The sequence below is a fragment of the Carcharhinus amblyrhynchos genome, chromosome 31 (genome assembly GCF_965287045.1).
Source record: "Carcharhinus amblyrhynchos chromosome 31, sCarAmb.v2.hapA, whole genome shotgun sequence".
Classification (NCBI taxonomy): domain Eukaryota; kingdom Metazoa; phylum Chordata; class Chondrichthyes; order Carcharhiniformes; family Carcharhinidae; genus Carcharhinus; species Carcharhinus amblyrhynchos.
In genome coordinates, this window is record NC_137354.1 from 11,190,422 (window position 1) to 11,202,802 (window position 12,381).

At 41.2% G+C, this 12,381-nt stretch overlaps 1 protein-coding gene across 3 annotated transcripts in view; it reads left to right on the top strand.

Annotated features, from left to right (window-relative positions):
- Positions 1 to 12,381, top strand: part of LOC145360548 (2-oxoglutarate dehydrogenase-like, mitochondrial) — a 96,927-nt gene that overhangs the window by 34,637 nt on the left and 49,909 nt on the right. For all 3 annotated transcript variants that reach the window (XM_080215821.1, XM_080215823.1, XM_080215822.1), the window contains exons 7-12: positions 126 to 272; positions 2,937 to 3,027; positions 5,764 to 5,943; positions 8,788 to 8,916; positions 9,372 to 9,551; positions 10,696 to 10,848. In XM_080215821.1, coding sequence (XP_080071947.1) covers positions 126 to 272; positions 2,937 to 3,027; positions 5,764 to 5,943; positions 8,788 to 8,916; positions 9,372 to 9,551; positions 10,696 to 10,848 — 880 coding nt within the window. The remainder of the gene's footprint in view (positions 1 to 125; positions 273 to 2,936; positions 3,028 to 5,763; positions 5,944 to 8,787; positions 8,917 to 9,371; positions 9,552 to 10,695; positions 10,849 to 12,381) is intronic.

The window sequence follows — 12,381 nt, forward strand, 5'->3', positions numbered from 1 at the left end:
ATCACATAAGAAGCCTCACAACACCAGGTTAAAGTCGAACGGGCGTATTTGATATCACGAGCTTTTGGAGCGCTGCTCCTTCATCAGGTGAGTCACTTTTAGAATCACCCTTTCTTTGTTTGTAGGTTTGAAGAATTTCTGGCAAGAAAATGGTCGTCTGAGAAGCGGTTTGGTGTGGAAGGCTGTGAGGTTCTAATTCCAGCTTTGAAGACCATCATTGATGTATCCATTACCAAGGGAGTGGATAATGTGATCATGGGCATGCCACATAGGTAAGATACCTAGTTTTCCTTTTGAGAAAATCTGATGCTGTATGTTGGGTTGGTGGCACCAATAACATTTGCATTCGTTTGTATCTGATGAATATTCATTAAAAGAGCTGCCGGTGGTGTCCCGTCAGGCGTTCCATTGGCCTTTATAGCGAGGGGGATAGAATATAAAAGTAGGGAGGTCTTGCTGCAACTGTACAGGGTACTAGCGAGGCCGCAACTGGAGTACTGTGTTCAGTTTTGGTCGCTGCATTTGTGGAAGGATATACTGGCCTTGGAGTGCAGAGAAGGTTCACTAGGCTGATACCGGAGATGAAGGGGTTAGCCTATGAGGAGAGATTGAATAGACTGGGTCTGTACTCGTTGGAGTTTAGAAGGCAGAGGGGGGGATCTTATAGAGGCATATAAGATAATGAAGGGGATAGATAGGGTAGAGGTAGAGAGATTCTTCCCACTTAGAAAGGATAGCAGAACTAGAGGGCACAGCCTCAAAATAATGGGGGGCGGGGGGGTGCAGTTTAGATCGGAGTTGAGGAGGAACTTCTTCACTCAAAGGGTGGTGATTCTCTGGAATTCTCTGCCCATTGAAATAGTGGAGGCTACCTCGCTGAATATATTTAAGTCACAGGTAGATAGGTTTCTGATAGACAAGGGAATTAAGGGTTATGGGGAGAAAGCGGGAAAGTGGAACTGATCCACTTCAGATCAGCCATGATCTTGTTGAATGGCAGGGCAGGCTCAAAGGGCTAGATGGCCTACTCCTGTTCCTATTTCTTATGTTCTTCCAATCTTGCATCACACTGGCAGGAAATCACATCAGACCTGCTTGCTAATGAGTGGCATGCACCGGGTGTGTCAAAGCTTTTCTGCCATAGTGTTGTGCTGTTCCAGATGCACTGTATGCCACTCTGCCAGGGCTGACTGGTTTCTGCCTTCCATTTCCATACTGAGCCGGTCTTCACAAACGCCACCATGCTGCTGGAACTATGGACCTTCCTGTATCACCGTCTCAGATCAGTGCTGTGCTTGGGGTTGGGGAGTGTAGGGTTACAAAAAGGTGGAGGCAAATGTAGAAGGAGTGCTGTGCAAAGATTGTGGGGGGAGAGGATGGGGGAGAAGGGATGAAGGCTCAGAATGGCAGGCAGAGGAAAGACCAAGGGGAAGAAAGCTGGACCCTGGCAAGGCTGCATGAAAAGTTCACAAACAAGAGGGTCAAAGGGATACCACATCATTTACTGGAAGGGGATGGCTGAAGTCTCCCGAGGCAGGGTAGAGGTACAAGTGGGATATGGGTTCCTTGCAAGTGAAGGGCTGGAGGGGAAGGCAGTTGAATCAAGGAATAGATTTCTTCTTGATGCTGCTAGCTTTTTCCCTTTGGGTTGCTGACATCCAGCATAGTCTGGGGAAGCTGGAGAAAACAATATGACTGTGCTGGACCAGTATTTGAATTGAACGGGACCAGCTAAAGATGGATGTATGAATCAGCTGCCAGTCCATCAGGAGAGTCAGAGGGGAACTCGTCTGTGCATAATTAATGAGGTTCCAAGCGAAGAATCTGGCGCGAGATCCCACCATTCTGGTCAGTGGGACTGCAGCTGGAGCTTCCTGTGACTGCACCTGGTGTCAAAATGGAAGAATTCCACCCTTTACCTTTTCAATCCCAATTTCCTGTCATTACTTGAAAATAATTTACTTCACAAGTGAACTTTTATTTCTGTATTAAAGTCATTTTACTTTGCTTCAGCGGCTTTATTGGCATATGTTCCAACCATTCTTCTAATGCTTTGAGAACATTTTTTTCTTTATAATCAAGTTAGTGCAGTTTCCCACTATGTTCCTGATTCTGTGTCTCCTGCTGGAGGGAAAATTGCTCCCCGATCTATCCTGTCAATTCCCTTCGTCATTTGAAATACCTCAATCATATTATTTTGACCTCCTTCTGCCAGAAATGTAACCTGATTTACCGATAAGACCATAAGATAAAAGAGCAAAATTAGGCTATTCAGCCCATTGAGTCTGCTGTGCCATTCAATCATGGCTGATATGATTATCATCCCCATTCTCCTTCCTTCCTCCCCCTACCCCGTGATCCCCTCATAGATAGGTTCTTGATCAATCTCAGAGTGAGATTTTCAAACCGCACTTGCACCAAGGGCATAAAGTCCTGTCCGATCGTCCATGTCCCACTTGCTACTATTCCCGTGGTGGGCTGGATGGGAAAATTCTGCATCCGGTTTCTCATCATGATTCAATCCCTTCATCTCTCATATCACCATGTTAATTCATAGTTTGACTTACTTTCTTCAAGGTTAACATATCCATTCCATGTTAGTGCCCCCAAAACAGAACACTGCATCCCAGGAGTGGTCAGCCAAGCCATGCATACTATTGAAACGTTGCTTAGATCATGAAATTAAATTTAGATCATGGGGTGGATTGCAGAGTGATTCTCTTCCTTTCAGAGGGAGTTGGAATTTTGGACAGGCCCTGAGGAGGGTGAACGTGAAGCTACCTGATTTCAGTGGCTGGATATTAAATTTTATTGGAGTCAATACTATAATTTATAGCTGTTGTAAATTCTATAAAAACACTGGTAAAACATCGCTTAAGTTTTCAAAGAAATGCATTTCCATACTACCTTTAAAAAAAAATTGAAAACTTTTCTAGAGGCCGGTTAAACGTGTTGGCCAATGTAATCCGGAAGGATTTGGAACAAATTTTCTGTCAGTTTGATCCAAAGTTGGAAGCTTCAGAGGAGGTGAGTAGTGATCTGTTTTCAACACTTGTTTCATTTGCAATTCTCAAAGTAACCTGATTTTTAAAATTTTATGATGTGGAGATGCCGGTGTTGGGACTGGGGTGGGCACAGTAAGAAATCTCACAACACCAGGTTTGGAATCACGAGCTTTTGGTGCATTGCTCCTTCTTTAGTGGATAGTGATGATGAAGGAGCAGTGCTCTGAAAGCTTGTGATTCCAAATAACCCTGTTGGACTTTAACCTGATGTTGTGAGACTTTTTAATTTTTATTTTTATGATGATGATTGACAAATTTGCACCTATTGTGATATACTGACAGTCAGAATGAGATAAGAAAGTCAATTGATAGATTTTCTGGTTCACCCATGCCAAGACCAGAAATTCCCAACTGAGGCCAATGGACCACAATGGGCGGGTCCAGAAAATTCACCTTGATGTGTTGTATTTTTATTAGGATTTGTAAATTCTAAACTTATCTGTAGGATCTGCACTTAATGGGCAACCATTCATTTATAATATTAACTGAACAATGTTTTATATTAAGTTTCATTGATAATTTTTAAGAATATTATTTGATTTCTGGTAATAAACTATCCTGATGCTAAAAATGTCCAGGACTGTTTCTGGATGTCAGTGAGCTCTGGATGAAGTTATCACCATAACAAGCTACGCATAGAAATTATTTTTGCCCGTTCTTTGAAACCAAACCAAGAGTGCAAGATGGTGCAAAATAAGGTGGAGGGCACACAAAGTCAAGTTTTATTTAAAAAGCACACAATTTGTGACGACAGAATTTCACGTTCCTTGGGCAGAATCTTGCTAGATTTTTTCAATGTTAGGGTCAGACTGAAAACTGGCGTGTCGCTCTCCAGTTGCACAGATCAGTTTTTCTTCCAAATCTTGAGCTTCTCTGAATAAATAAAATGGGTGGACGGGATTTATGCCATTACTCTGGTGGGGCGTGGCCTGAGAGAGTCAGCAAGGCTGACTCCATGTATCCAGCTCACCTACTTTAACAAAATTCTACAAATTCAACTCCAACAAACTCTACAGAGTTCCATTTCAGCTCAGAAGTGGAACATTCCCACCTTCCCCCAAACAGAAATATTGGGCTTCTCCCCAGCTGACACTGTGGAAGTTTCACTGACATTTCCCTCTTCACCACCTGCTCCCCCCTCATACCTGCAATTTCCTTCTCAATGCCTGTACTCTTTTCTCCCCAACTACACACAACTGGAAATAATCCCCCCTCCTCCCCACAGATGTGGTTCCCATGAAGGCCTATCCTGGTACTGTCCAGGCACTGATTGTCACAGTAACACTGTATAATCCTGGCAGTGCCCAATCTGTGCTAGGACAGTGCCAAAGGGGGTGAGGTTTGAATATTCAGTGAGGGAGAATCGTGTTTAGGGTGCAGGCTGAGTAATGGTATTCAAATTTATTCCAAGAATAAGGACTTGTCATTGAATATGGTACTAATGTTTTTTGTGATTCGTTTCTAAATTAGTTACAGGAAATCATGAAGCCACCCAGTTTTTTTTACATAACAAAAACATTGTGAAGTCCCTTGAAAACTTGTTTTGAACATTTCTGTTTCCAAAAATCAGCTGTAAAGTAGAACCAATTGATGTTGCAGCCATTCGGTATCTGTAAATTTAACATGCTGTAAATTTCTTGGAATTTAATACATTTGTACTTCAAATTTGATTTCCATCTGATAGTGAGGAAGGTTATTTAGTGACCCTCTTCTCCATATTTCAAAATATCAGTAACTGATCAACTTTCTGGTAAACTTGCCTCACTACTTGGATGATTGCCCAATTGTTTGCGAAAGTTGTTGCTTTGAAGCTATAAATTTGTAGCATACTCCAGTACTTTGATGTAGCTGTTCAGTAGAACTGGAATATTTTTCCTTGCCTCCTTTTTCCTTTGCTATCATAACATTACTATCTAAAAATAAACCATGCCCCAATATAGTTTCGAATGAGGTCTAGCAACAAACTTTAAAGCAAACATCTGAGGAAATAAAATAAAGACTAACTTCATGTTTCCCTCCAAGGTACTATCTTTTATAAAGCAAAAGATATCAATACTAAATAATTGTATATGAACTATATTAAATATGTCTTAACTTATTGATTAATCAGAACATTCATTTTAGTCATAGATCATAGAATCCTACAGTGCAGAAGGAGCCCATTCTGCCCATTGCATCTGCACTGACCACAATCTCATCCAAGCTCTATCCTCATAATCCCATATATTTAACCAAGCTAGTCCCCCTGACACTAAGGGGCAATTTAGCATGGCCAATCCATCTAACCTGCACATCTTTGGACTGTGGAAGGAAACTGGAGCACCCAGTGGAAACCCACACAGGCATGGGGAGAATGTGCAAACTCCACACTGACAGTGACCCAAGCTGGGAATCGGACCCAGGTCCCTAGTGCTATGAGGCAGCAGTGCTAATCATTGTTCCACTATGCCACACCAAGTCAATTAAACATGCTTAAAGTATCCATTTTAATATAATGTCACCAATGGTTACTTAGCTTTGGCAGCTTCCATTGAATCTTGGAATTGTTCTACATTTCTTCTTTTGTTCGCTACCATGTTTGCTGACTGTTCCAATTGCCTACAGTTTTCTACCGTAGTTTATTTAAGAACAAACAAGGGATTGAGAGCAATATGTCAATATGAGGAATCATGTGTAACCTCCATAATGCATCATTTAGGGATCAGGTGATGTTAAGTACCATCTGGGTGTTTACCATGAAAGGATCAACCGAACAACTAACAAACACATTACCATGTCACTGATGGCAAATCCTTCGCACCTCGAAGCAGTGAATCCAGTGGTACAGGGAAAAACCAAAGCAGTGCAGTTCTACCGTGGAGACACCACAGGCAAAAAGGTAACGGGGAGAAGCAGACCTTTATTTAAATTCCAAACAATTTCTGTTTCATATCAACTTTTGTTGCTGCATTTAAGCTGCTTACTTGTGTTTAATATTCTTTTAGTTGATAAATACTTAAAATAGGTCACCAGCATGCCTTGAAAAAAAAGGCTGGCCGGAATTCTCCTAACAAAAATTCTAAGTGTTGGATTTGCATGAAAATTGAAGTAATTCATGCTGGCTTTTTCGGTGGGAGTTCAGAGAAGAATTTCTGACACACTCTACCAGCCGCGAGATTCTCTCAGCCCTCTGTGCTGAATAAATTACAGTTGAAGTGCTATTGAGCAACATGCATTTGTAAAGAACAGGTCACGTCTGATGAACCTTGAACCTTTTTTTTTGAAGAAGACTAACATTGTAGAAATGTCTGTGGACACAGTTTATATAGACTTGCTCAAGGACATTCAACAAAGTTGACCCATTTTCCTGAATCGCTAAAATATTTCATTTCATTTGCAATATTGTGGTCAAATTTTCATTGAACTAGGTCTGCCAATCAGTGCATAGCTGTTTAAATTAAATTTAGCTGTCTAAATTTGAAATGAATACAAATGACATATAGATATTTTGATGAACAGATAGAAAAGGCGACAGTTTGCAGCAAGAAACTTCCAGTCAATTCTGCCATAGAAGTTAACCTTCATTCCTGACTCTTCTTTTAATAGATGGAGGTGAAGTAATCAGGTATAGCAGTTGGAGTTAAGTTTCTCAGATGTTCAGGGAAGTAAGATATTTTTGAAACCCATATGCATGCTATCAGAAGGAGCCATTGAGATGAAAAAAATGTGCATTCGTATCTTTAATTGATTATAAAATGTTTGGTAAGGTGAAATGTGAAGAATTAATGAGCATGTTCTATGGGATATGGGGAAGGCAGGATATTGATCTTAATGATCAACCATGAGCAAAATGAATAGTGGAGCAGGCTCGAAGGGCCAAATATCCTTCTCCTGCCTCTATTTTCTATGTTGGAAAATTCTTTTGACCTCGATGGCAAAGATCCTAGAGTGATAAGAAGCCTTAATAGGGAAAAAACCGTGGCTGTAAAAACAACCTAAGCAATTTTGTGAAGATTAAAAGAGGGGTTAAAAAGGGAATCTTTTCTCCCTAGATTTATTCCATTTATATAATGAAAGTACTCTTTGAGAGATTGAAGACCTTTCTGGATTATTAATCGGAGGTTACAACTTTAACAGTATAAAATACGTTGATGACACCAGTCTTATTGCTGACTCATAAGAGAAACTGCATAGGATTTTGGGTAGAGTCATGAGTGTAAGTCAGAGGAAAAGGCTGAGCATCAATTTGTAGAAAAACAAAATGTCCACAAAGGAAGTCATATAAAAAGTAAGTTCAAAAAGTCATGCAGGTAGACCAATGTTGTTATCTAGGAAGTATGTTAACGTTGGAAAGAAAATGCAATCAAGAAATAAGATGAAGAATTGGAATGGGCAAATTATGTTATCCATAAAAACAAAATTGGAAATCTTGGAGCATTACATCACATCAACTTTGGCGTACAGCAGTGAGCGTTGGATGATCAGTGAAGCAATGCAGCGAAAACTTGAAGCTGCAGAGTTATGGTTTTTCAGATGAATAATAAAGATACCTTGGATATTTGGCCTTGGAGGGAGTGCAGAGGAGGTTTACTAGGCTGATACCGGAGTTGAGGGGGTTGAGCTATGAGGAGAGGCTGAATAAACTAGGCTAGTACTCGTTAGAGTTTAGAAGAATGAGGGGAGATCTCATTGAGACGTATAAGATGATGAATGGGATGGATAGGATAGAGGTGGAAAGACTCTTCCCGCTCAAAAAAGACAGTAGGACTAGGGGGCACAGCCTCAAGATAAAGGGGGGGCAGTTCAGAACGGAGTTGAGGAGGAACTTCTTCACTCAAAGGGTGGTGAATCTCTGGAATTCTCTGCCCGTTGAAGTGGTGGAGGCTGCCTCGCTAAATATTTTTAAGAAGCGGGTTGATGGGTTTTTGATAAGAGAGGGGATTAAGGGTTATGGGGAGAGGGCGGGAAAGTGGAACTGAGCCACGACAGATCAGCCATGATCTTATTGAATGGCGGGGCAGGCTCGAAGGGCCAGATGGCCTACTCCTGCTCCTATTTCTTATGTTCTTATGTTCTTATAAGTCACACCGCCAATGAAGAGGTGCGAGTGAAATCTGAATCAAAAGGGGTCTATGATCAGGAAGAGATGGTTGGAATTTCTTGGGCACATAATAAGAAATCGTGATTCAGGAAGTGTTATCATGATGGGAAAGATCAATGGTAAAAGAGATCGAGGTAGACACAGAAGCATCTTTCTAAAGAGCCTCATAAACTGGATGAATGTACCATCAAGATGATGATCCATGTCTCCAGGGTAAGATTAACATAAAGATTCATTAATGCCTTCTTAGGGCATGATACCTGAACAGAGAGAGAGATGCATGAAATGGAGCTCAAGAGCAAATTATCTGGATGAGGTCTGAGTGACTGTAAAGGAGAAGGCAAAATAATATTTGTTTTCAAGGTCCACACATAGAAATAATAAACTGAATTATATCAATTGGTAATAAAAAAACAAGGTGTTTTTTAAAGTAAGTGTATGATAGCTTGGACTGCATGGGGCTTCTCCTTTTAAAATTATTTACAAAAATCGACTATCTGGTTTGGGCTGTCCTTCACCAAGGTTTTGTGATTTTAAATAATACATTTTGAATTAGACTATGTAATTTAGTACCTTTTTTAATAAAAAGAAATGAAAAGTGCAATGACTAACTCATAAAATAATTTATCTTTAAATTTAAAGGTTATGTCAATCCTTCTACATGGTGATGCTGCTTTCGCTGGGCAGGGTATTGTGTATGAGACATTTCATCTCAGTGACCTCCCATCCTATACTACACATGGTACTATCCATGTAGTTGTAAATAACCAGGTAAGAAAAGGCATATTTGAGCTAATATACAGTAAAATATGACTGTGGGACATGTATACCAGTGAGTTGTTGAATTATTTCTGACCAGAAACAATTGGGCGGTACGGTAGCACAGAAGTTAGCACTGTTGCTTCACAGCGCCAGGGACCTAGGTTCGATTCCCAGCTTGGGCCACTGTGTGGAGCTTGCATCTTCTCATCGTGTCTGTGTGGGTTTCCTCCGGGTGTTCTGGTTTCCTCCCACAGTCCGAAAGATGTGCTGGTTAGGTGCATTGGTCATGCTAAATTCTCCCTCTGTACCCGAACAGGCACCAAAGTGTGGCGACTAGGAGATTTTCACAGTAGCTTCATTGCATTGTTAATGTAAGCCTACCTCTGACACTAATGAAATAAACTTTAAAACAATGAAATGCAGCCGGTGATGCTGTTAATGTTGGAAGGCAAATGTTGTTGCAGATTGGGTTTACTACAGATCCTCGGATGGCCCGCTCATCTCCGTACCCTACTGACGTTGCACGTGTTGTGAACGCTCCCATCTTTCATGTGAATAGTGATGACCCAGAGGCAGTGAACTATGTATGCAAAGTGGCTGCAGAGTGGCGGAACACATTCAATAAGGATGTTGTAATCGATCTGGTAATTACAAGATGACATATTGCAGTATTTGAAATGTTGCCAACATGGTTTCATGTATGTTTAGAAAAACTACGTGTGGTGTATAATTTGATCAGTCATCAAATAAAACAAAATGATTGTTTTTCTCTCTAATGTACTGTAATTTTGATTGGGAATTCTCCTCCAATTCCATGTTTTGTGGCAGTGGAGGCAGTCTGCTATTGGCCAAAGGCGAGATCTTCCACTCCCTGCCCTTGTTAATGGGATTTCCCATCATTTGCATCCTTGACCACCGGGGGACCTGCAGCAGGAGCATGCTGTAGGCAGGACTACACAGTCCCACCAGTGGGAACAGTCAAAAAATCTCACCCAATATATTCCAGTATATTTTAATTCTTTAAAATGTAGTAATTTTGTGTAACTGTAAGGGCAGGCAGTAATATATTATTGAACATCTGGAGGACCATACCTTTAGGAAACCAATGTAGTTATTTTCTGGCTGCCAGATTGCTTTAGAAATGTGGAACTGGGGAGCACAGTAGTTTAATAGGCTTTCCTTTTATCTGTGGAGCCTGAGATGAAATGCAGCCCAGAATGAAAGGCACACTGGCATGATGGCCGCAAGGGTTATTTGAAAGATCAGGTTCTTAGCAGCTGTGAACCACAACATTAAACCACTTGCAGTTTGTTCATCCTCTATAAGGAAAGCAAGTTTTTTGTTTGGAAACTTTGCACTGGTGTCCCAGTTTTGGAGGTCAGTGCATAGATTCAAGTGGAATGAAGGTAGCATCAGTTTGCTCCTGGATATACTACATCTCACCTCTTGGAACAGACATGAAGATGAAAAAAATAATCAAGAATAACATCATCAGGTTTTTTAATAGCTCAATAAATTGAGTTTAGAGTATGTATGAAAGTGTTTGAATGTTTTGTCGAATCACCTGTTGACCAAGGCAATGAAAATAGACATGTTTGATTTTTTTTCAATTAAGCTTCTTAAACAATTCTGGCACAAACGCTGGACAACATATCTGTTTTTAATTATTTTTGGCACAGCTTCTGAAGTGATAGTAATTTTATTAGGCAGCAAGTGTTTGCACAGATACAGTACAAAATAGTTCTGATTTCGGATAATTATATCCTTCATTTCGATGTCAATGGCTAGGTTTGCTACCGTAGAAGGGGACACAATGAAATGGATGAGCCCATGTTCACGCAGCCTCTGATGTACAAGCAGATCCAGCAGCAGGCGCCTGTTCTGAAGAAGTATGCAGATAAATTGATATCTGAAGGAGTTCTGACACTACAAGAGTATGAGGTCTGCACACTATACCAGCTGTATCTCAAATCTGTAGTCTTAATAGAGTAAGATAGTTTAAGTCAAATGTCCTGATCAGATATAAATCAAATTCAGATCTTCTAGTCTCAGCCTCCATTTCATTTTGTGTGGATTTAGACACCAAATGTAGCTGGGTAAGAAACCTTGCGATAGAAGCCCATGATCCTTGAAATGCAGTAATTGCTTCTGAAGGATTGGATGAGGATGTTACTTTAAAGTGGCGCCAGCCTGAGGCATGCAAGTGGGCAAAATTATAGCAAGGAATTGGAGTATCCTATTTTCTTAACATCCTGTGGCCTCCCATGTGCTAGGTTTTCTAGATGGGGGCCTTTAATCGGGCCAGAGGTTAGAGACTCCTACTGTCGTCTTGTCTCTACCCCCATTAAGTCCATGGCAGAAAAGCCCACAGGTGACCTTCCCATCCTCCGCTGCACAGCAGCCACATGCTGCCACTGGTGTTCACCCAAAGGCAATGGGGGACTGGCCATGCAGGAAGCCCGATAAGTAAATCCTGCTTGGGTTGCCTTTGGGTAGATTCCTCATTTAAAAGCATTCGGTGCCTGACCCGGCATCAGGAAGAGGGGCTTGCTGAGAGCCAAACCCCTGCCTTTGCCCCCTCCCCCAACCATCGCTCATTAGTGCCTAGGTCCATCTATGATCTTGGGCCTTGGGTGAGTATAGTACCATAAGAAGCAACTGCCTTCCTAGTGGGGCTGTCAAGCCATGAAGAACTGCCCAGCTCTGACTTGCTGACAGCCCTTGACAGGTGACTCTTTCATCTCCATTATCCTTGATCTCAGCGAATCCCCATCTTTACCCAGTTTAAGTGCAGGATTAGCACTTCATGTGGCGGGACTTCCCAAATAGAGGTGACGGGGTTTCGCCAGCTAATGAGCAAAACCCTTATTGCTTCCATTAAAAACAGCCCCTATGTAAGCTCCTTGATGCTCTTAAGATTGCTGCTAGAATTCTATGTTTTAAGTTTAGAATTTTGATCCATGTTCCTAATTTAGTGTTAATACTCTGCATGTTTTCTTTTTGGTGTTATTTGCATTACTGGGGAATGTCAAACTAGCCAAAAATTTGGATTTGTTTTTATTCTTTCATGAGATGTGGGTGCTGCTGGCAAAGTGAACATTTGTTTCCCATCTCTGTTTGCCCTAACGGAGCGGCTTACTCAGCCATTTCAGCAAGAATTTAAGAATCGAACATTGTTGTAGATCTAGTGGCACGTGTAGGCCAGTCCAGGTATGGGTGGCAGGTTTTTCCGTAAAGCTTATTAGTAAATCAGATGGATTTTTATGACAATCAATGACTATTTCATGGTCACTATTACAGAGTCTAGCTTTATATTACAGAATTCATTAACTGAATTCAAATTTCACCAGCTGCCGGGTTGAGATTTGATGTGGAGATGCCGGTGTTGGACTGGGGTAAGCACAGTAAGAAGTCTCACAACACCAGGTTAAAGTCTAGCAGGTTTATTTGGTAGCACAAGCTACGGAAGCTGCA